The sequence below is a fragment of the Lissotriton helveticus genome, chromosome 8 (genome assembly GCF_964261635.1).
Source record: "Lissotriton helveticus chromosome 8, aLisHel1.1, whole genome shotgun sequence".
NCBI lineage: Eukaryota > Metazoa > Chordata > Amphibia > Caudata > Salamandridae > Lissotriton > Lissotriton helveticus.
Window position 1 is genome coordinate 1,215,828,876 of NC_136069.1, and position 22,463 is coordinate 1,215,851,338.

The 22,463-nt window shown below is 47.3% G+C and overlaps 1 protein-coding gene across 1 annotated transcript in view; it reads left to right on the plus strand.

Moving 5' to 3' along the window:
• Positions 1–22,067, plus strand: part of MRPL30 (mitochondrial ribosomal protein L30) — a 131,607-nt gene extending 109,540 nt beyond the window's left edge. The window contains exons 5-6 of the mRNA XM_078658152.1: positions 17,869–17,942; positions 21,801–22,067. Coding sequence (XP_078514278.1) covers positions 17,869–17,942; positions 21,801–21,933 — 207 coding nt within the window. The 3' untranslated portion in view covers positions 21,934–22,067. The remainder of the gene's footprint in view (positions 1–17,868; positions 17,943–21,800) is intronic.
• Positions 22,068–22,463: the final 396 nt, after the last annotated feature.

Here is a 22,463-nt window from a genome sequence, read left to right on the forward strand (position 1 = left end):
ACCATAGTCAGGTTTCTACCTTCCTACATAACCCCCCCCAAACAAAAGGAGATACGGCTATCCTTGCCAGGTAAGCCTATATTGCCTGAGTGGCCATATAAGGAAGTACCAGCACTGGCATGGTTACCCCCTATCTCATGGTCCACTAAGCAATCCCTCACCCTAAGGGTATCTGAGGGTCTCCACCATAGGGAATCTCTACCTGTGGTGTGTTTTGGCAAAGGAAAAGGCTGGTGCTGAAATGGAGTACTGAAGTGAGGCTCCACTAATTTTGGGCTCAGCTTCCTCCAATCATTTTCCACCATAGAGGCCTTTCTTTCCAAGACTGAGTTGTTTTGGGCTCTCAGGGTCAACCTCTGGCTACCTACAGCTGGAGGTTGGGTCCCTCTGTTTGGCTTACTGGAGGGACAGGTCAGGTTTGGGGCCCTTAGGTCCCAGGTCTGGCTGTGCCCAACAGTGTCCATCTGTGGGAGGTCCCTAACTAAATTTAAGGGGGATCCCTCAGTAGTTTGTTTTATTTTCACTTGGCTAGGATTACTAGCTTCAGTGCCCTTAATCTGCTGATTGGGAAGTTCTTTTGGACAGGGGGCCCTTTGGGGTCCACCACTGGCCTCCCTGACCTCTACAGCCCTGGGCTGACTGAGGCAGGGTAGAGAGGGGCAGGTTACCTGCTCCAGACTGGGTCCCACCTTGGAAGGGTCCACTGACATCAGGGGCTCTGCCAGGCTAGGCCTGACTACCTCTGGGGCAGTTCCTTCACAAGGGGTCAGATCAGTTCCCTGAGGAGGCTGATCCTTTCCTAAAGTCTGGTGGGAGGGAGATTTCTCTTCCTCCTCAATGCTCTCTGTCTGAGTGGAGTGATCCATAGTTTCAGGCTTCACAACACTGTCATCTGTCTGAGTTTGAGCTGTGGCCATCACAACTCTCCCAACCTTTTCAGGAGGGGGCTCAGTTTGGGTGTGGGCTGTGACCATCACAGCCTTTACAACCTGTTCTGGGAAGGAAGTTGTCTGAGATTGGGCTGTGACTGGCACAGCCCTCCTGACCTGTTCAGGGAGGACATCTTGGACTGGGGCTGTGGCTATCACTGCCCCACTAACCTTACCATGGAAGTTTACCATTTTAGAACGGGTTTCTTGCTCTACTTCAGCCCAGGCTGAGAGCTCTAAATCATTCCCCAGTAGGCAATCTACAGGCAAGTTTGGTGACACTGCCACTCTCTTGTGGCCAGTGACACCTCCCCAGCTGAGATTTACCACTGCCATGGGATGATTTCTCTGTACTCCATCAATATTGGTCACCTGGTATGTGGCACCAGGTAAAAGTTGCCTTGAGGGGACTAGACTCTCAGTCACCATAGTGATGCTAGCCCCTGTATCTCTATAGGCCTCAACTTTTATACCATTGATGAGGGGCTCCTGTCTGTACTTGCCCAAAGTGTTGGGACAAGTTGTGAAGTTGGCAAACCCCATGTCAGTCTCACAGACAAGAGTATCTAAGTTTGGGGACCTGGTTAGGCCAGAGTCCCCAGGAACTCCCAAAGTAAATGCACCCAAATTCTTGGGGGCACTCCCACCACCTGGGGGATTACTACTAATAGTAACAGGAGGTTTGGGAATGTTACTTGGGGGTATGTTCTCCTTATTGTTATTCTTTGGGCAACTGCTGTCAGTTTTCAAATGACCCACCTGTTTACAGGGATAACAATAAGGTTTCTTCTGGTTATTAGAAGGATTCTGGGACCCACCCCCCTCAGAGGATTTTTGGGGCCCTGATGTGGTTTGATCTGAAGATTTATTCCCACCCTTCTCTTGAGGCTTGGTTGATTCCTTTTTCTGGTCACCACCTTGGTTCTTAGGCCTAATCCTGGTTCTGACCCACTTGTCTGCCTTCTTACCCAATTCTTGTGGAGAGGTCAGATCAGAGTCTACCAGGTGCTGGTGTAATAACTGGTTCTGACAATTATTTAAGACTTGCTCTCTCATAATAAGATTATACAATCCTGTGAAGTCAGTAACCTTGCTACCCAGTAGCCAGCCTTCCAAAGCCTTAGTGGCACAATCAACAAAGTCAGACCAGTCCTGAGACTGAGTTTTCTGGGTGTCTCTGAACAGCAACCTGTACTGCTCAGTGGTTAAACCAAACCCATCAACCAGTGCATTTTTCAGGACCTGGTAATTGTTAGCATCCTCAACTCTAGTAGTGAGGAGCTTATCTCTACCTTTGCCATCAAAGGAGAGCCACAGTATAGCTGCCCACTGACTTTGGGGAATGCACTGCACAGTGCAGGCCCTCTCCAAAGCAGCCATCCATTTCTGGATGTCATCCCCTTGTTTAAAGGGGGGCACTATCTTTGTCAGGTGTTTAGTATCTAAACCCTTCTCTTTTTCTCTTGGGAGATTGCTGCCACCAGTGGGAATTGTCCCACTCATCTGCTGCTCTCTAGCAAAGGCAAGCTTCTCTTTGGCCAGGGCAAGTTCTTCCCTTTCAATCCTCAGTTTAGCTTGTCTCATCCTTGCTTCATGCTCCCTTCTTTGAGGGGAAGTCAATCTCCTCTATCAATCAATCAAGGACATTTATAGAGCGCACTACTCACCCAGGGGGTCTCAAGGCGCTAGGGGGGGGGCGGGGTGCTGCTACTGCTCGAACAGCCAGGTCTTGAGCTTCTTCCTGAAGGAGAGGTGGTCCTGGGTCAGGCGGAGGTGGGTCGGAAGGGAGTTCCAGGTCTTGGCGGCCAGGTAGGAGAAGGACCTTCCTCCTGTTGTCGCTCTTCGGATGCGGGGGACGGCGGCGAGGGCGTGGTTGGTCGATCGGAGGTGGCGTTTGGGAGCGTAGAAGTTGAGGCGGCTGTTGAGGTATCCTGGGCCTTGGTTGAGTAGGGCTTTGTGTGCGTGGGTGAGGAGCCGGAAGGTGATTCTTTTGTTGATCGGGAGCCAGTGCAGGTCTCTCAGGTGTCTGGAGATGTGGCTTCGTCTGGGGATGTCGAGGAAGAGTCTCGCCGAGGCGTTCTGGATACGCTGGAGTCTCTTCTGGAGCTTGGCGGTGGTTCCGGCGTAGAGGGCGTTGCCGTAGTCCAGACGGCTGGTGACGAGTGCCTGGGTGACCGTCTTCCTGGTTTCGGTGGGGATCCACCGGAAGATCTTACGTAGCATGCGCAGGATGTTGAAACAGGACGAGGAGACGGCGTTGACTTGTCTGGTCATGGAGAGGGAGGAGTCCAGGATGAAGCCCAGGTTGCGTGCGTGGTCTGTCGGTTTGGGTGCGGTGCCCAGGGCGGGGGGCCACCAGGAGTCGTCCCAGGCGGAGGGCGAGGAGCCCAGGATGAGGACTTCCGTCTTGTCTGAGTTCAGTTTCAGGTGGCTGGTTGTCATCCACTCGGCTACGTCTTTCATCCCTTCGTGAAGGTTGGCTCTGGCGGTGGCGGGGTCGTTGGTGAGGGAGAGAATCAGCTGGGTGTCGTCGGCGTAGGAGATGATGTTGAGGTTGTGTTGGCGTGCGATGGCCGCGAGGGGGCTCATGTAGACGTTGAAGAGGGTGGGGCTCAGCGAGGATCCTTGAGGGACGCCGCAGATGACTCCGGTGGCCTCTGACTTGTACGGTGGTAGGCGGACTCTCTGTGTTCTTCCGTCGAGGAAGGAGATGATCCATTCCAGTGCCTTCTCGTGGATTCCGACGTTGCTGAGGCGCTGCACTAGGGTGCGGTGGCAGACAGTGTCGAAAGCTGCGGAGAGGTCTAGGAGGATGAGGGCCGCTGTTTCTCCGTTGTCCATCAGGGCTCGGATGTCATCGGTGGCAGCGATGAGGGCGGTCTCGGTGCTGTGGTTGGCTCGGAAGCCAGACTGTGAGTGGTCGAGGGATCCATTCGTCTCGAGGATGGTGGCCAGCTGTTTGTTGACGATCTTCTCGATGACTTTGGCTGGAAACGGGAGGAGCGAGATGGGGCGGTAATTCTTGAGTTCGGTGGGGTCCGCTGTAGGTTTCTTGAGTAGGGCGCTGAGTTCAGCGTGCTTCCAGCTCTCCGGGAAGGTGGCGGTGTCGAATGAGGTGTTGATGATGTCCCGCAGGTGGGGTGCGATGACAGCGTCGGCCTTGTTGAAGACATGGTGAGGGCAGGGGTCGGTTGGAGATCCGGAGTGGATGGAGTTCATCATGCGGACGGTGTCTTCGGTGCTGATCGGCGTCCAGGCGCGGAGGGTGGTGGTGGGGGGCAGTGGTTCGGTCGTGGCGTGCGTCGGTTGAGTGCTGAAGCTGTTGTGTATGTCCGCGATCTTGTTGTGGAAGTAGGAGGCGAGGGAATTGCAGAGGTCATGCGAAGGGGTGATGTCGTTGTTTCCGGCGTTGGGGTTGGAGAGCTCTTTCACGATGTTGAAGAGTTCCTTGCAGTTGTGTGCGTTGTTGTCCAGTCGGTCCATGAATGCAGTTTTCTTGGTGGTGCGGATCAGTTGGTGGTGCTTCCGGGTGGCAAGCTTGAGGGTGGTCATGTTGTGCGGAGTTGGTTCCCTTCTCCAGTCTTTCTCGAGGGCTCGGCAGTTCTTCTTGGAACTCATGAGTTCGTCGGTGAACCATGGGGCCTTCTTGCTGCCGGGTCTGTTGGGCGGGGTCCTCAGTGGGGCGAGTTCGTCCGCGCAGTTGCTGATCCACTTCGTGAGGTTGTCGGCGGCCTGGCTGGGGTTCGCTGAGCTGGCGGGAGGGTGCTTGCTCAGGGAAGCGGCGAGCTGGTCGGCTGTGATCTTGTTCCAGCTTCTTCGAGCAACCTGTTGCTGGTGGTGGTGGATCGCCGTTCTTCTGAAGGTGAAGTGGACGCAGCTGTGGTCCGTCCAGTGGAGTCCGGTGGTGTGGCTGAAGGTGATGTCTTTGCTGGATGAGAAGACGGCGTCGAGTGTGTGTCCGGCGAGGTGGGTGGGGGTGGACACCAGCTGCTTGAGACCGAGGGTGGCGAGGTTGTCGAGCAGGGTGGTGGTGTTGCGGTCGTTGTTGTTCTCCAGGTGGAAGTTAATGTCCCCCAGGAGGATGTAGTCGGCGGAGGGGAGGGCGTGCGGGCTGATAAAGTCGGCGATGTCCTCGCTGAATTGTGTGCGTGGTCCCGGGGGTCGGTAGATCAGGGTGCCTCTGAGGGTGGTTTTGGGGTCCGTGTGGATCTGGAAGTGCAGGTGTTCGGCGGTTGTCAGGGTGTCGTCGGTGTTGGTCTTGATGCGGATGGTGTCCCTGTAGATGATGGCGAGGCCTCCTCCAGTCTGGTTGTCGCTGTCTCTTCGGGTGATCTTGTAACCCTCTGGGATGGCGATGGCGATGTCGGGCGCTGAGGAGTCGTTCATCCAGGTTTCCGTGAGGAAGGCGACGTCTGGGTCTGTGGTGTCGAGCAGGTTCCAGAGCTCGACGGCGTGTCTGTGGACGGAGCGGGTGTTGATCAGGATGCACTTCAGGTGGGTGGTGCTGGTGTTCGGCTTGGTGGGTGCTGGTGTGGCGTGGGTCCGGTTGCAGGTGAACTTACAGGAGTGGCAGCTGAAGGATCCGTGGGTGCTTCTCGGTGTGGCTCGGTAGCAGCCCGGGGTTCGGCCGGTGTTGAGTGCGTTGAGTTCGGTGGCGTCGTAGGTCCGGCGGGTCGGCTTCCGACGGTGGGGGCCAGGGGTCCTGGCACTGGGCGCGGTCCAGGTGTGGACGGGCGTAGACGGGCTTACCTTTGGCGCACCTTCGGCGCTCATTCGGTGCTCCCGCTGCGCGCGTCCGCTGCGCGGTCGCTCCGGGGGCGTCATAAGAAGGGAGCCGGTAGGGAGGGTCTGCGGGGAGGCGGGAGCGGGCCGACCAATCGGCTGGCGGGGGGGCGGGGCCGCGGGCTGGCAGCGGCGGGAAAACGGGAGGCCGAAGCACGGAGGGCGGCCCTGCGGCGGCTGGGGCAGCGTCAGCGGCGAGGATCTGGTGCAGCGGGCAGCGAGGATCTGGTGCAGCGGGCAGCAGGTAAGCAGGTAGGCTGAGGGGGCGACCAGGCCAGAGGCGCAGAGTTCCTTCTCCTCTGAGAAGAGGCATTAGAGTGCAGAGATCTAATGGAGTCCCTAGAAAGAGATCCTCATCCCCAACTGCATTCTCAGTGTCAAGGAGGTCTGGATCTCCAATGGTGCCCTCTAAGGCTGGCATATTCCCATCTAACTGAGAAGCTTTTCTAGCATCATATGTCTCTAAGAGATCTATCAGAAAGGGAATGGTGGGGTTAGACCCCTGTTTCAGTTTCCTGGAGGTACACACTTGTCTCATCTCCTGGAAACTGAGAGCTGCATATCTTGATTTGACCTGTGGAGGGTCAATAACCACTAGGGGAGTCTCTGAAGACTCTCCATGGGTAGACATGCTTTTCTAGTGAGGTGTAAGTGGTGCACTTACCTACACTATTTGTTTGCCTACTGATCCCTTGCTAGAGTTGTAGTTTAGGGTGTGCTAGGCCCTAGGAGCTACAACAGCTGGTTCAGTAGAACTCAGAGTATTCTAAGCTAAGTTATATGTACCTTTAGTACTTATGTGATCTTCCAAATGATATTCTTAGGATATGTGTGGTAAAACAACAGCAAGCTCAAATCCCACCGCTGCCACCAATGTGAGGAGTTGGCCTGATATGCAGTGCTCACTATTCTAGTGATCACTATGTATCAGTCCAAACAACCCTTATTGATGATTGGTTGTAAGTCAACCTTATAGACCAGCTATCCTAGTAGCATGGATACGAGCAGTCTAAGGCTAAGACTCTAGAGGGCGTGTTAAGCCAGCTGTTTTACCATCACATTACCCCTTGAACACCAAGTGAAAGGACACCACACAAGTTGTTATGAAAATAAACAGATATTTATTTATAACAAGACTACCCTGAACTCTTTATGAGTCAGGGAGCTAAGCACATAACAAAACTCTTAAGAAAATACTTTAAGTTGCACAATTTACACAAATGCCCTAGGGGCACGAAAAACCATATACACAGTAAGTGGAATGCGAACTTGCTAGCAGGTAAGTAGTACTTTTCTAGACTCAGGAATCGCTAGGCCTACAATTCTAAACACTGGGATTAGATGCAGGAGGCCTGTGGACGTCGTGTGCAGAGTGGGAACTCTCACGCGTAAGGCGGGAAAAAGTCTATGGAGGCTAGCAGTTGCAAAGTTACTGTTCTCGGGCGAACCCGACTAGGTGGGTCGAAAACAAGAGTGGATCCGAACACTTAGGGTGTTGGACTATGCTGGAGCACCGGAGTACTCAGGTTACCTAGCCCAGGGGCTGCGGCTGCATAGGGTTGAAGTTGCGTCGGAAACCCTCGTTGAAGATCCAGGAGCCTGAAGAAAGAGTTGCTGGCAGGCGGCCAGTGAAGAAAGTTCGGAGTGATCCAAGCCTGGATCAGGGAAGAAGAAACCTGTAAGCAGAGGGGACCAAGTTCTGAATCACTAGCGAGTGATTTGAGTGGGCACCAGGATGGCACCGGACGAAGTCACCTCAGCCAGGTGAGTGGGGGCTGCTGGGCTCTGCAGTCTCTCGGACCAGGAGGCGTTGTCGGCGACCAGGATGGAGGTGCGAGCTGTCCCACGAAGGTTCTTGCTGTCGACGTCGCTGGACCCAGGATTGGGCAACAAGTCTTGGCAAATGCAAGGCCCACGCGGTGGACCTAAAATGGCGTCTTGAGTGGACCAGGAGGGTCCAGGGTGCTCCTCTTTTGGAGGGGAGCAAGGGCTAGTCTGGAGCAACCAGACCAGCAGTGGTTGTCGTCGTGGAGCGTCGTGAGGGGGCCACTAGCCAACGGGCAAGCGACCTGGACAACGCGGTGGGCAGCAAAGAGCAGAAGGTCCCCACGCAGATCTCGTGGATGCAGGGGGGCTGAACTTCGGTGCTGGAGCTGCTCAGGGTCGGGGCTTCTCTTACCCCAAAGCACTCGGTCGAGGGTCACTCGGGAGTCGTGCTGGACAAGCGTCGTGCAGTTCTGAAGATGGCCGGTCCCTCGAGGTCTCGTCACACCCACGGATCACAGCTGGGCTGATGATGTAGGTTGAGGTCAGAGGTGCCAGGGAAGCCGGTTCTCATCGTGCTGGAGCAGTCTTGATCCGAAGGAGAGACTGGCAACAAACCGCGATGCTTGGTTGGTGCCTGCTGCGGCAGGGTGACTACTCCTTAGTCACAAGGGAGAAATCTTGAGAAGAGTCTTGAGTTCATTCTTGCAGAAAGTAGTTTCAGGATTCAAAGATGATCTGATTTGGAAGGGGGCCAGTTCCTACCTTTATCCTGAAAAAGGGGGCTGGCACGCGACTAGGTCCTGCCCTATGGGTGGGACCAGGAGGGGGTGGTTACACCCCTCTCCTTTGGCGGGCTTTCCCCAGGCCAGGGGCTGGAGTGCCCCTGGAACTGGTTTCAGCTGGCCTATGCACAGTGAGCACCGGGGTGCCACTTGCAGTCACCTTCCTCTAAAGCCCTGCCTACCTAGAATACACAAAATCCTGTCTGGGACGGTGCTGGCACCGCCCCTGGCAGGAAACCCTTTGTCCTTGCCTCCTGGGCTGGGAGGACTCCCAGCAGGAGGAGGGCAGACTTGTGTCTCGGTGGCAGCATCCATTTTGTGGAGCTAAGGCTCTGTTTGACTTTAACCGGGGTTACAGGTTACATACATGTCGTGTCCCTCTAGAAGGGTGGAATGCTAACCCCGTCGCCAGAATTGGCGAGGGGTTAGTATTCCAATTCGTATGACACCTTACTCGACATGTTTTGATAAAGCGATACCAGAGTTGGCATATAACCGCGAGGATTATAATGCACTTAAGAGTATATGGTATGCGATATCATGGAAACGGCTAAGGGATGGATCCCGAAAGCCGCAAACAGGCTCAGCTCATGCCAGAGCACTATCTCACACGATTCCAAGCACTCTGCCTTCAGGATTGTCAAGGCCTGCCATAGGAGTGACTGATAGGAGATCTGTGTGTCCATTTTAGGGTTAGATATAGGTATACTATATCTAAAGCAAAGGGTGATTACACCACCTTGCCCCAGCTGTCGTGCAGCCAGTTGTGTCAGATTTGGATGGCCAGCCAGGGGTGGCATAATACATGCTGAAGCCCCTGGTAGGCCCTGGGTACACCTATGCCCTGGGTACCTAAGGTGCACTGTACAGGGACTGATAAGGTGACTCAGTATCCAATTAGATATGTACCTAAGGTACATGGAATCCATTTTACAGAGAGAGCAGTAGGCCTGGGGTCCTGAATAGCAGGCCCCAGGTCAACTAAGTCAGAAAACCAGCAAAACACCAGGCAAAAAGTTGGGGGCAACCATAGTCAGGGATCTACCTTCCTACAGTTCCCTCCCACTCAAAGGATCCTGCTGGATTCTTTAAGGAATTAGGAGATGTATTAATGATGGGAACATATACTCTTTCTGATATCACAGCAATTCTGAAATTATTGTTGCCATCAGGTATATATGACAAACTAAGAGAAAAGGAGTGGGAAGTAGCAGGTGAACACATTAGATGGACTGAACTTCAGAATGACGAAAATACTAGAGTAGCAGGTCAAGGTATAGGAGACAGACTAAAAGCACTTCCTGGCACTATTTTAAAGGTGCTACCACAGTTACTAACAGTGAAAAAGGAGGACTGGGATGCTATTTCCTCCTGCAAACAGAAACATGGTGAAGACATAGGAGATTATTACACCAGACTTGAAAAATGTTTTGCGGTAAATAGCGGCCTTACGCCGACAAGTGAAGCTTACCCGCATCTGTTTGTTTCCAAATTAGTAGATAACGCCTTGCCAGCCATTAAGGACAGAGTACTAAAAGTAGAAAGTACCTGGCAAGCACATACACCTCCACAGGTGTTACAAATGCTACAATATCACCAGAATCGCATTAGGGATGAAGAAGAAAATGATAAGAAACGCATGAAAGACACAAAGATGAAAGCATTAGTAGCCCAAACTGCACCCCAGCATCATCAGACACCAAGTAGCCAGACAAATATAAAAAGCACTTGTAATTATTGCAAGAAGATGGGACACTTCGTTAAAGATTGCCCAGTCTTAAAGCACAATTTGGCTACTGGTAAGACCCAGCCACGCCCATATCAGCCAAAACAGAATGGTTCCCTAGACAGTTCAACACCTTCAGTTCCACCGACAACACAAATGGCCCAAATGAACATTATACACAGCGACTACACTGAATATTACCCAGATTTCTCATGATGTTGCCCATAGAGAGAAGATGACAAACTGCCCCTAATCCCCATTCCAGTAGATCAGACGGGTCCATTTATAGAGGTCCGACTTCTTGGGGAGGATAGGAAATTTCTACTAGACACTGGGGCCAGTAAAACAACAATAAGCCATCAAGAGGTCCCAGAGGCTCCTCTCTCGGGTTCAAAAAGTATTTCTCTGAGTTTCTCGGGACAACCTGTGACAAACGCCACGTCAAAACCACTGCCCTTACAGGTTGGTCCCCTCACGACAACTACAGATCTTATATTGACAAAATCATGTCCAGAAAACTTGCTTGGTGTAAAAACATTGAAAGAATTAGGAGCTGTCATTGTTTGCTCACCTACAGATGTCAGACTATTTCTGTGAGATTTCAAGGGCCACTACACAAGTAGAAAATTAGATGAGCGTTTGAAAGATTTGCCACACACCCTGTGGGCCACTGATTCCACCACAGTAGGATGTATGGAAATAACACCTCACAAGGTTACACTGAAAGAGGGAGCCCAACTACCACGCATAAGGCAATACAAAATTCCACCTCAGGCTGAACAAGCATTAATGTTGATTATTCAGGACCTAATACAGTCAGTTGTGATTAAGGAAACAACTTCTAACATTTGCAATTCCCCTGTTTTACCAGTCCATAAAAAAGTGGAACCAGGAACACCACCTGTCTACAGACTAGTGGTGGATTTGAGAGAGCTAAATAAATGTGTCATTCCACAACACCCTGTGGTTCCAGACATCTCCACCCTACTCACAGCCATAGATGCGGAAGCAACGCATTTTTCAGTCATTGACTTGAAAAACGCACTCTTTAGCATACCTATTCACCCAGACAGTCAATACCTTTTTGGCTTCTCCTTACAAGGATGAAGTTTCCAATTCACAAGAGCTCCTCAAGGTTTCACAGAGAGTCCAAGCGTATATAGCCAAGCATTAAAAAGACAACTAGATACTGTTCAAATGCCCACTGATACAGCCATACTACAATATGTTGATGATATCCTCATTACGGCCAGATCTGACGCAGCATGTGCTGAAGCATCACTACTAGTACTAGAATTCCTAGCTGCAAATGGCCATAACGTTTCCCCTGGTAAGCTCCAATTTTGTTTACAGCAAGTGGCATACTTAGGGCAACAACACAGAAACAAGTTCGAGCCTTTGTTGGTCTCACCTCATATTGTAGACAGTGGATCCCACAATTTGCACTCATTTCTAAACCATTAGTGCAGCTGACAACACTCGAAGCTGGCGCTACTCCACAATTACCCTGGACAGATGAACACACGCAAGCCTTTCAGTCTCTTAAAAAAGCTATGTGTCAAGCGCCAGTGCTGGCAACACCTAATTACACCAAAGATTTTACATTATTTGTAACAGAAAACTCAGGTACAGCACTATCAGTTCTGACCCAACTTCAAGCAGAAAAACATAAACCATGTGGTTATTTTTCAAGCACATTAGATCCAGTAGCACAAGCATTGCCTGCATGTCTAAAATCAGTAGCAGCTACTGCACAAGCTATTAGACAAAGCGATTTTTTTTGTATTGGGACATCATCTGATAGTTCAGGTCCCACACGCTGTAGAACTTCTGTTAAACAGAACACAAACACAGCATCTGACAATAGCCAGACTCACCGGATATGAGATGACACTTTTTCAGCCACACATTGAGATTAGACGCTGTAACATTTTAAACCCAGCAACACTGTTGCCACTGACCTCTCCTACTGAAGAAATTCACGATTGTATTGACCTAATTGATTTAGTGACCAAACCAAGACCAGATTTACAAGATACTCCCCTTGCTAAGGCAGAAATGACACTCTTTGTTGATGATTCATGTATGAGACTCCCCACAGGAGAATTAGCAGCAGCCTATGCCGTCACAAATGGTACAGACACTTTAGAAGCACACAAGATAGAGATACTGTCGGCACAGGCAGCAGAACTCATAGCCCTAACACAAGCATGTCACTTAGCAAAAGGAAAGTCAGTTAACATCTACACAGATTCACAATATGCCTTTGGAGTTGTACACAACTTCGGTACATTGTGGAGAGAGAGAGGATTTCTCACATCACATGGGTCCAGAATACAGCATGCTACACTCATCACTGCCCTCTTAGAGGCCAGTCAGTTACCAGAGAAAATCACAGTGCTAAAATGTAAAGCGCACACAAAAGGAACAGATGAAATATCAAAAGGAAATGATTCTGCAGACAGTGCAGCCAAGTTAGCAGCAGACACAGAATTAAGTATACCACACCGCCAATATACAATACGAGACCCCTTTTCTGACATCCAGGATGTCCAAAGTCACGCCACACCACAGGAACTGCTAGAATGGAAGGAAAAAGGAGGGGTCCTTACAGATCAAGGCTGGATGACACCTGAAAGAGCAGTATGGTTTCTACCGGATGCCATGGTACAGGTTATGGTAAACACCATACATGGACCAGCGCATCTGGGAGAAAAAGCAATGTTAGACAGCATACAGAATATATGGCACAACAAACATTTGAGAACTGCAGCCAAACAAAAAGTTAAAACGTGCATGATTTGTAATCAGTTCAACCCAGGAAAAGGCACAAAGGTGGAACAGGGAGGATTCCAACCCCCTGACCATCCATTTGAAGTTCTCCAGATGGACTATGTCCAGATGGAGAGATGTAGAGGTCACAAGTATGTACTAGTTGTAGTGTGTGCTCTGACCAGATGGACAGAAGCCTATCCCGTCCCAGATTACACTGCAACGACAACTGCTAAACAATTAGTTAGAGAGTTTTTCCCGAGGTATGGGTTGCCCCGTGTCATCTACTCAGATAACGGCCAACCTTTTTCCTCTGAACTCATGAAGCAAGTGTCTCTTCTGTTAGGGTACACTTGGAAGTTTCACTGTGTAAGACATCCTCAGGCAGCAGGTCTAGTAGAAAGACACAACCAAACTTTGAAGACAAAATTGGCCAAGATATGCACTGACAAAGGCGTGGACTGGATGGTAGCCTTACCGGTTGCCCTCTTCTACATGCGTATGGTAGCCCATTCCAGAACTGGCTTATCTCCATATGAAGTGGTCTTTGGCAGACCACCAAATATGTGGGGTACGCCAAGGCCTAAAAGAATAACTGATGTTGACAGTACTATGCTGACTGACTACCTGGCTTCCTTGATGTCTGCACTCCAATCTTGTCGTTCTCAGGTTGCTGCCACCTTCCCTGACAAAACCAACCCGGAAGAACACGCCATCCGACCCGGGGACTGGGTCCTCTTGAGGAACTTCGACCGGACCAGCCCCCTCCAGCCCAGGTGGAAGAAGCCAAGACTCGTACTACTAACAACACGGACAGCAGTGAAGGTCGAGGGCAGGAAGGGCTGGCTCCACGCAAGCCACTGCCGGAAACATTTTGGACAAAAAGACACTGTTGCTGATGGCCCTGCCAATCCCACTGACATTGTGACTGAACAATCTTTATTGCCTTTGGAACTAACCCCACAACAGGACTACAAATTTGAAGACAGAGGAAAGTCCTCATTTCTAGCATCTCGCCATACTTATTTCATCAGTGGCCAAACGGCCTATGTGCAGCTGCCCTTGAACTGGGGGGGAACTTGCTATATAGCATTCCTGTTACCCCCTGTCTTTGTGGCCCCATCCACTTACCACCGAGACCTCCTAGTGCCCCATGTCAGATCGTCCTGGGGATGGCAACTGCTGTAAGCAGCAGGTATAATATTCTTGATAATAACTGGATGCTGCCTTTGCATCCAATGTGGTCCTGCCCTGTGCGGTCTATGCGCTGCAAACTGCATTCCTAAACCTCTTGTCCAGCAGAGAGAAAGGGAAAGAATGTATAGATGATCTCATGCAAATTGAGATATAATGTAGGTACACTCTGGGGCAAGGAGGGAATGTGGAAATAAAATTGACAATTGTGCCCCATCATTTCCCTGTTTCTGCCTGGTAGCCATTTTTCTCAGACAAACACCCATTTTGTGTGTGACATGCTCTCAGCAACTTGTCTGAAAACTGTCCTTCACATCCCCATTGAATCTTGCACAACCCCCTGCTCCTTGTGGTCGAGCCAATTCCAAGAAGCCTGCCTGTGTGCCTTCCCCCAGTTGTGCCAGAGACTCAGCCACATCCTGTCCATTGTTGGTAACTCAGCCTGTCACACCAACTGCCCTGTGACCACCCCCAACTGAAAGAGGAAGCACAAGGTTGTACACTGTGAACACACACATTTCTGTGGTTCTGCCAATTCTGGGAACCAGCAGCAGATAGTTCCTGTTCTTAACTGTAAGACACCCTGCACGTGGCATCATAGTTCATTGACCACCCTTTCCTGTGCTTCAGCCAATTCCCAGAACCCGCAGATAGTTCCTGTTTTAAGAATTAGTTACTGCAAGCCAGAGAGCAGATGGTCTCTGTTTTACACAAGATAGTTCCTCTTTTTGACTCTTGTGGTTCAGCCAATTCCCAGAACCAGCAAGATAGCTCTCTGTTTTACACAAGATAGCCTCTTTTTGACATGAAGCACGAGCACAAACCCCAAATGAGGAAGCCTCCCCCTTCCAACTGTCAGACTGTCAGACTATTTCACATCGCAAGTCCCCTCACGAAGCCTAAGACACGCCCCCATTTCTTCACAACCTGCTCCTCTTGCTGATCTTTGTTCTCTATCTGCCATGACCTGTTTGTTCCTCTATTTTGCCTCGTGACCAAGACTGTATAAATGTCCTGCTGTTGAAAATAAAGACACCCCACTTCAAGAGAGGGACTTGAGAGATTGCTCCTGTGCCCGCTTGGTGCTGGAAGCGCTCCCCTTAACTCGAGTTATTGGTCTCCTCCTCCTTCATTTGAGCACCACGGACTCCTCGCTTTGCATTGACAAGAAATTATGATTTATTAAACATAGAAATTAAGAAATGAGGTAAATAAGTAAATTTAATTTACCACAGGAAGGATCACCACTAAAAGATAATACAGCTGGGTCCCCATGGAAATTTTAGGAAAGATGGTCACAAATGCTAAACACAGAGATAACCTGTCGAACATGGGGAGGCATGTAGTCAAACATACACAAGTGTACAAAAGCATCACATAGAGAATCTGCTTACATGTATAAATGGTGTTTAACTCGAGAGATTGCGCCAAATCTACTCAACCACATCTGATAAATGCTGCAGATTCCTAAAAAGAAAAGGTTCTATGATCTATAAAAATAGGAGTGTGCAGGCATCACTATTTTCTGGAAGGAGGCTCTAAGCCGTTTAAGGGCAGTTTATTTTGATGTGCCTTCTCAGCCAAAAATAGTCCCATTAGTCCAGGCTAATGGCAATCGTCTGTGGCACACGCTGATAGTGACTAAAATGTTGATAGACTTGTATTTGAAAAAGAAGGCAGCTCCCAGTACAGCACAGTGGTTCTGTAAACTGTAGTTGCAGGTTGGCCATGAAAACTCAGAAGACGTGAACATTATAAATGATCTGAGGTGTGGCAATCTGAAGATGTTCCCTGTTGTCTCATAGAGGGGCCTTCACCACTCTCTGAAGGTGAGTCGCAGAAGTGTATCTGCAGTGTAACCTAACTGTGTATCGCCGTGAATGAAGGGTACTCTGGATCTCAAGCCATTCTAAGTTCTAACAGTGCAATCAAGCACCAAGAAGCCACAAAGTGCTTGAACCAGCTAGAAAGCGGTCTGTTGTTTCTACAAGCGAGGCTAGAGTGCCAGAAGTGAACCGCATCAATAGAGTGGCCAGCAACAATGACTTAGGTACCTAGCTTGTTTTGGTGTTGGGTTTGTGCCTGTGCTCGTAGGATCTGAAGTTGCAAGCCTCTCCAAACCGCAAGTACCGCAATTCAGTAATTGCCTCCTGGACTGATGCTTAACTGTGACACTGCGCTGGCATTTTAAATGCCAGGTGTTCACCTGTTGGTTGGGCTGGGGAGAGACTTGTGCACTTTGGGGTAGGCACCTAACACCACGTAGAGTTTCATTGCCCTTCAGTATTGCTGTAAAGCACAGGCACTGCCTACAGTAATCAACAATGAACCATGTAAAGGTTCCAACCTGTGGAAAATTGAGCCATACTAGTGGGACAGTTTCAACTTGTCCTGGCCACTTACCCCCCACTCGACCTTTTGCATTTCAATCCCCACTGGGGTGAATCTCTGAGACTTAGCTGTGAGTGTTGAATGGGGAGTATCACAAGGGGTTGATCCACAGGAACACCTCACTCTCATACCCAACCTTGTTTGTGGTCTTCTTGTAGTATTCTGTACCACAGTACGTTGAGAGTGAATGAAGCAAAAATACTTTTTTGCTAAAGATGAAGCATTACCTGGACATTGATTAAGTGACCTTTTAGTTGTCTTGTTGAATTCTGACTCTCTAATCCCTCACAATCTCCATGATTTCCCTAGCCTGAGGGTTTAGTGCCATACGAGTGGACTTGGTGCTCAGCCTTCGCTCCATATTAAGGTTAAGTCCCGAGGACACCAGTGGTAAATTACTTGGATATAATGTGGGCCTAGTAAACCCCAGCAGCCCAGGAACACATGAGAAGGTCCATGCAGACTTCCATTTACTTTAGTTCAAATTGGCACATCTTGCAATGCAGAGATCAGTAGTCACCAGCATATCTGAATGAAGTTCAGTGTAAAGCATGTATCCACTGAATTCTTCAGCTTGTCACATGGTTCAAGCTGGTAGAGGTGCTTTCCCATGCAATGCAGAGTTAAATAAAATAAAAAAAGTAAAACCAAAAAAAAGCTCTGATCTTAAATCAAACATTGCGTAAATATGGTAAAGTACACAGATCACAAGTCTTTGGAAAATACTGATCGTGAAGACATTTAGCAAACGGTAGTCCATGTTCACTAAAGGTTACAACAAGTCAAACGCCCATGCTTGAAATCAGATCATGATTTACAGAGGACATGCTGGAATTTACTTGAGTATGCACATTTTTTTTATCATGACTCCTAGTGGTTGTTGACAACATAGTGGTACAAGCAATTAAGGTGAACACTCTTAATGGTATATCAGTGTGTGTTCAGAAAAATGTATCTGGACATCAGACTGAAATCTTAAACTTGAGAGTGCCAGGGATTGTGGGAAAGTAGATGAAGCACTCCCAATTTTCCAAGTTTGGGGGGGGGGGGGGGGGGGGTGCGGGGGTCAATTTATAATGTGTTCCATTTGAAGGAAAAACAAGTTTCACAAATTCCCTAACCCTGTGCATGCAGATGTTACTAAAGGGTATGTAGATTATTAATGAGTTTTGTGAAGTTGATGAACTTCACAAGGTTGTTAATTTGTGAAGTTTCTCATCATTGCACAACTTTGCCTGTTGGCTAAAGTTTCCTAAAACAAAAACAAAAAGTTTACTTTGTTTCTTCAATGAAATCTGCATTTTGTGGAAATGTTTATTTGCTGTGCGGGTACTATATCCATATAACAGGCAAAACAAATGTATGCTTTGGGAGTTAAAAAAAAAAAAAGTTTACATTAACATGGACGTCACTGTGTTTTGTGAATGAAGTTTACAATTGAAGGGATCAGAGCATGTACACTTTTGTCGCAACTATTCTTACTGTCACCTGTTTGTAAAAGTGCTCTAATCTTTGATATTTACAGAGACTTCATCCAAGAGTACATAAGAATATCCCTGCCATAAATGCAAAGCTGAAGGTCATCAAACACTTGATCAGGTAGGTTACCTTCACAAAAATAGGCCGCAAATGGCATAAATACATGATTCTAGCCGAGTGCCTTTCAGCACTGAAACACTTGAAAGACAGTTGGCAGCTCTTGACCTTAACCTACTATGATGCTCTACATAGATTTTAAAATCACCATTGATGGACTCTTACCCTTACCCCACCTGACCTCCTTCTCTATGAGATTGTCATCTTCTGAAAAGTCTAACCACATCATCCCTCAGACAGATTTGGACTAAATAAGCACTCTGCCTTTCTCTGATGCTACTGAAGAGGTAGCTTCCTTTGACTTCATTAACAAACTCGTACCTTGACACGAGCCAAACCCTGTGATAACAAATCCAACCAAGCTGCACGATTACCTTTACTCTAGGCAACACTCCTCCCCTGCTTATTCCATAGCTAAACTAACAGAATGTCCTCATCAGCTCTTTCCACTGTAAACCCACAAAATCCCCCATCCCCCACTTTGTTCTTCTATCAATTTCCACCAAGGTCATACTTAGGCATCCTGTGAAACTCCACAGAACATTTTCAATGGCAGCAGAAGCAATACTAATCCTCTTTAATTACAATATCCACTTAAAATGAGCCTTAAGACTCTGAAGATCTGCTATTTCTAACTCTATCTTCACAGAAACCTGGTTTGGCCCGTCCTCCAAATCCTGTGGTGATGTATTTCTGCTATATAGTTACACAATCCTCCATCGTGACCTCCCTAACACAGTTGGAGATTGTGTATCTTTTATCTAACAACACTCAAAATCTTGCACCAGCACCCACTCACCTGGTACCTTCCAAACCTGACTGTAATTTAAGCAATTGCCTTGCATGACAGAATGCAGTTGATGTATCGCCAACATAGCAAGGAAAACCTGTCCTGAACTTACTGACTTTGGACATCTCAAAAAGTCCAATGCTTGATCCCTCTAGATATCAAAATATCCTTTTATTCCAACCAGATAACTCCAGCCCTCCCAGCTCTTCCACCTTGGTTGCATAGTTTGATTAAGTAAATCACTTATGTGTCAAGCATACTATCACCGTCCAAATTCAAACTTGAATCCATGAAAAAGACAGTTTGTGATAAGGATGTGAGCAATAAGGGTAAGGTCTCATGTACTTCAAAAAGAAAGTGGATGAAATCCTATAACGCAACTGAACATGTCATTTATGTTCTGAGGCTGACCAGAATCTCCTATATTAGACTGTAATATCGTTTTTCAAATTTTAGAAATCCTCTAACTAACCAAGAGAACTGTCAAACAAGAACAGTGCCATGACATCCTTCCTCGACCCCCCTCATAAATTTCAATGATCTTTTTTATTGACTCGGAAAATCTCAAACCAAAGAGATGAAGTTGACTATATTCCTACACTCTCCTGACACCCATAACTTTACTTTCAGTTGAAAATCTCCAAATGCATCATGGGCTTCCTTCAAACTTGTCTCAGGTTCTGGTCTTAAATTTGGCAAAGAAAGCACTAAACCTTTGTCTTATTCCTCACACTCCATGCCCCTGCCTCCTGCAAAACATGGATTCCCTCTCTCCACTCCGAGTGGGGGTGTTAAATTATCCATTGAACAAGGCTTCTTCTCCATCTCTGTATCCATTGTGGTCATGTTGCATCGCCTTTGACAAAAGTTAACCATGGATCGTTCCAAACACCTTGGAGAACGAGAACCCCATCTGAAGCCTATCTCTCTTGACTGAGCTTATTATGGAAACTTTAACTTTGATAGCCATCTTCCTGAGCAGCTCCAACCCTATTTTAAGCCAGTTCCCAGTCAAGGCACAACATCATTTGAGTGACTGAGTGTGAAATACTGTTGATTATGTGACGTCATCCAAGAGAAATAGATTTTTGATACATTGATTGTATATGGTACATTGTCTCCTAGATAGTGGGTCCTCTCTCTCTCTCTTTTTGAAACAACACCAAAACCTCCTTGCTCAAAATCGTATGACAAGTTGAAGATATTTGACATAGGGGCCTATCACATTTTCGAGCTCCCTGATATCTCCTCTGTCTTTAACACAGTTGCCATATATATATATCTGTAGTTGTAGTTCCGATTCCCAGAGATAGGAATTCCTTGGGGTTTGACCGTTAATACCTTTGTGCCTGTTTGATGAAAATCAGTATATACACACACACCCCACCCCCGAAGAAAATATGTTTTTCCAATTTTGGCTCCCATAGGACATTTTATTGAAGCTTGCAGCCAAAACTGCTCAATGGATTTAAATTAAAATCAAACATTACTCAAAAAGTGTGCTTTCGTTGGTTTGGTGTAAATCTGTTCAATAGTTTCCTGGATATCAGCATTTTAAAAAGTTGCCACGTGGACTTGAAAGGTTTAAGCACTTTTGTATTTCTCTGCCTTTTAAAATTGCAGTTCATTGATAAAAATCCAGAGCAGTAGTTGGGGAGGAGACCCCCATGAGGTGTCAAACCCCAGGGAGTGATGGAGGGGCAACAATGTTGTAGAAAACCAGAGTACTGCACCGAGAAAAATGTAGAAAATAGCAGTATTCGCTACTCAAACCACAATCTCGCAACCCGCCGTTTTGAGTAGTTGAGTTATGGCATGTGTTTTATTAATTGCATACCATAGCTGGTGAATTTTAGTTGTTTTGTTATGTTTTAGCCACAACAATAACTATTTTGCGTGATTTCACTGTATAGGTAACATAAAAATACATACACACCTATAAGGGCAGCCAAAGGGATTCGCCTTTAATTGAATCCTTTGCAGAGATTTTCTCTAAATACATTACTTTCCACCAATGCTCTTGTAACTCATTTTCAAAATGGATAGCAACAATTGTATCCATTCCCTTATCACCGGTCTCTCACAGTGGATGATGGATGGCCCAGGTGTAACTCTGCTAAATACTAAAAAAAACTGGATTTCTCTTCCTCTCCCTAAGGAACTCCAAAGACTTACCCCAGGTGTTGGGCAGAAAACCTCAAAGACCTAGATATCCTTCCTAAGGTAGTAACCACATCAAAATCACTTGACTTCACTCTAGATTGATCCTAAATCTCAATGTGTATATTAGAGAAGTCACCAAAAGTGCCAGGTGCCATTTTGAATTTCTGAGGTATACCATGCCAGTCCGTTTAACCAAATAATTCAACTACTGTCCAAGCATTGGTGACCTCACACATTGAATGTGGGAATTTCCTCTGTACTGGGTCTACAGAGTCGCACCTAGTACATCTAAGGCAATCATCCACTTTATCACAAAGCTGACTACGATTTGTAGAACATTTGATAGCATCTCGCTTGTTTTAAATCTTTTACTTAGCTGCATCTATATGTACTCTCTCTAAGAACAGCCTCACATACGCTGCCATTTATTTAGATTCTCTAACTAATCTGCCACAGGAATTTGGAAGCTTACTTTAATAGAGTGCTCTTAACTCCATGTTTTCAAAATGTCGATGATCAAACACTTTTTTTCAGATCACGCCCCAGACATATTGAACACCTTCCCTTTCTTCATACTATTTACACCGTACCCTGAAGATCTTTCAAATCAAACCAGTGAACCACCTAGTGCACCCAATCTAATATATGTCCGCATGCCTGACACTTTTCCAGAATTACAGATGGTTGCCACTTGGATTGGGGACCTTCATCTAGATTTATTTTGACACTCGTGAGAGTATATGAGACACGATTTCAGTTGCATACCTTTACACCTGAGTGTTTGCTTTTCAATACTGTGTACCGTTATACTTGATGTGTTGATGTACATATGTCTACCACCTTATAGAGTTATACAGTCCTCTGTCAAGAACTGTGAATACATTCTAATACAATATATGTTTTCACAGAGTTCAACCACTAAAATTACCTCATGGCCTCCCAACAGAAGAAGAGATATCAGATACGTATGTGAACAGCAAAGGCGAATTGGTGATTCGGCGGTGCTTGCATCCAGTGGAGACCAAAGCAATTGAATCATAATGTGTGTATGTGTGTGTTTTCATGTTGTTGGAAAATAGCTAACGAGAGTTCTGATTCATTTCTTTATTGTAAAACTGTTTAATTATATGTAACATTTTCAAGAAAATGTGCACATTAATAAATTTACAACAATGTTCGGTCTCAGATCTGATTATGTTGGCCACATGTAAGTTCGTACAATGAAAATTGTCTAATTGTAATGCCATGATCTTCAAATGTTCTTTGCCTAGGTAATTGTAATCTAGTTTTTTCATTTTGAGATATTCATTGCTAATCGTAAGCATTAAAATTGTCCCGTGTTCGCATGACCCTGAAACACCTTTAACAGATTTACAACAATCAAAATCAATGATAAAACATATATGCATGTTAGATGCATAAAACCGTAACCTATGCATGGCTAGATTTCGCGATTTTTGAGGGGTTTGCCTTTTAAACATGGCAGTCGACAAAAAATGACAAAGCAGTGGATTTTTCCAGCTTTTCCAACTTTTTCTGCAGTGCCTGGCAGACATGCCTTTTATGTTTGA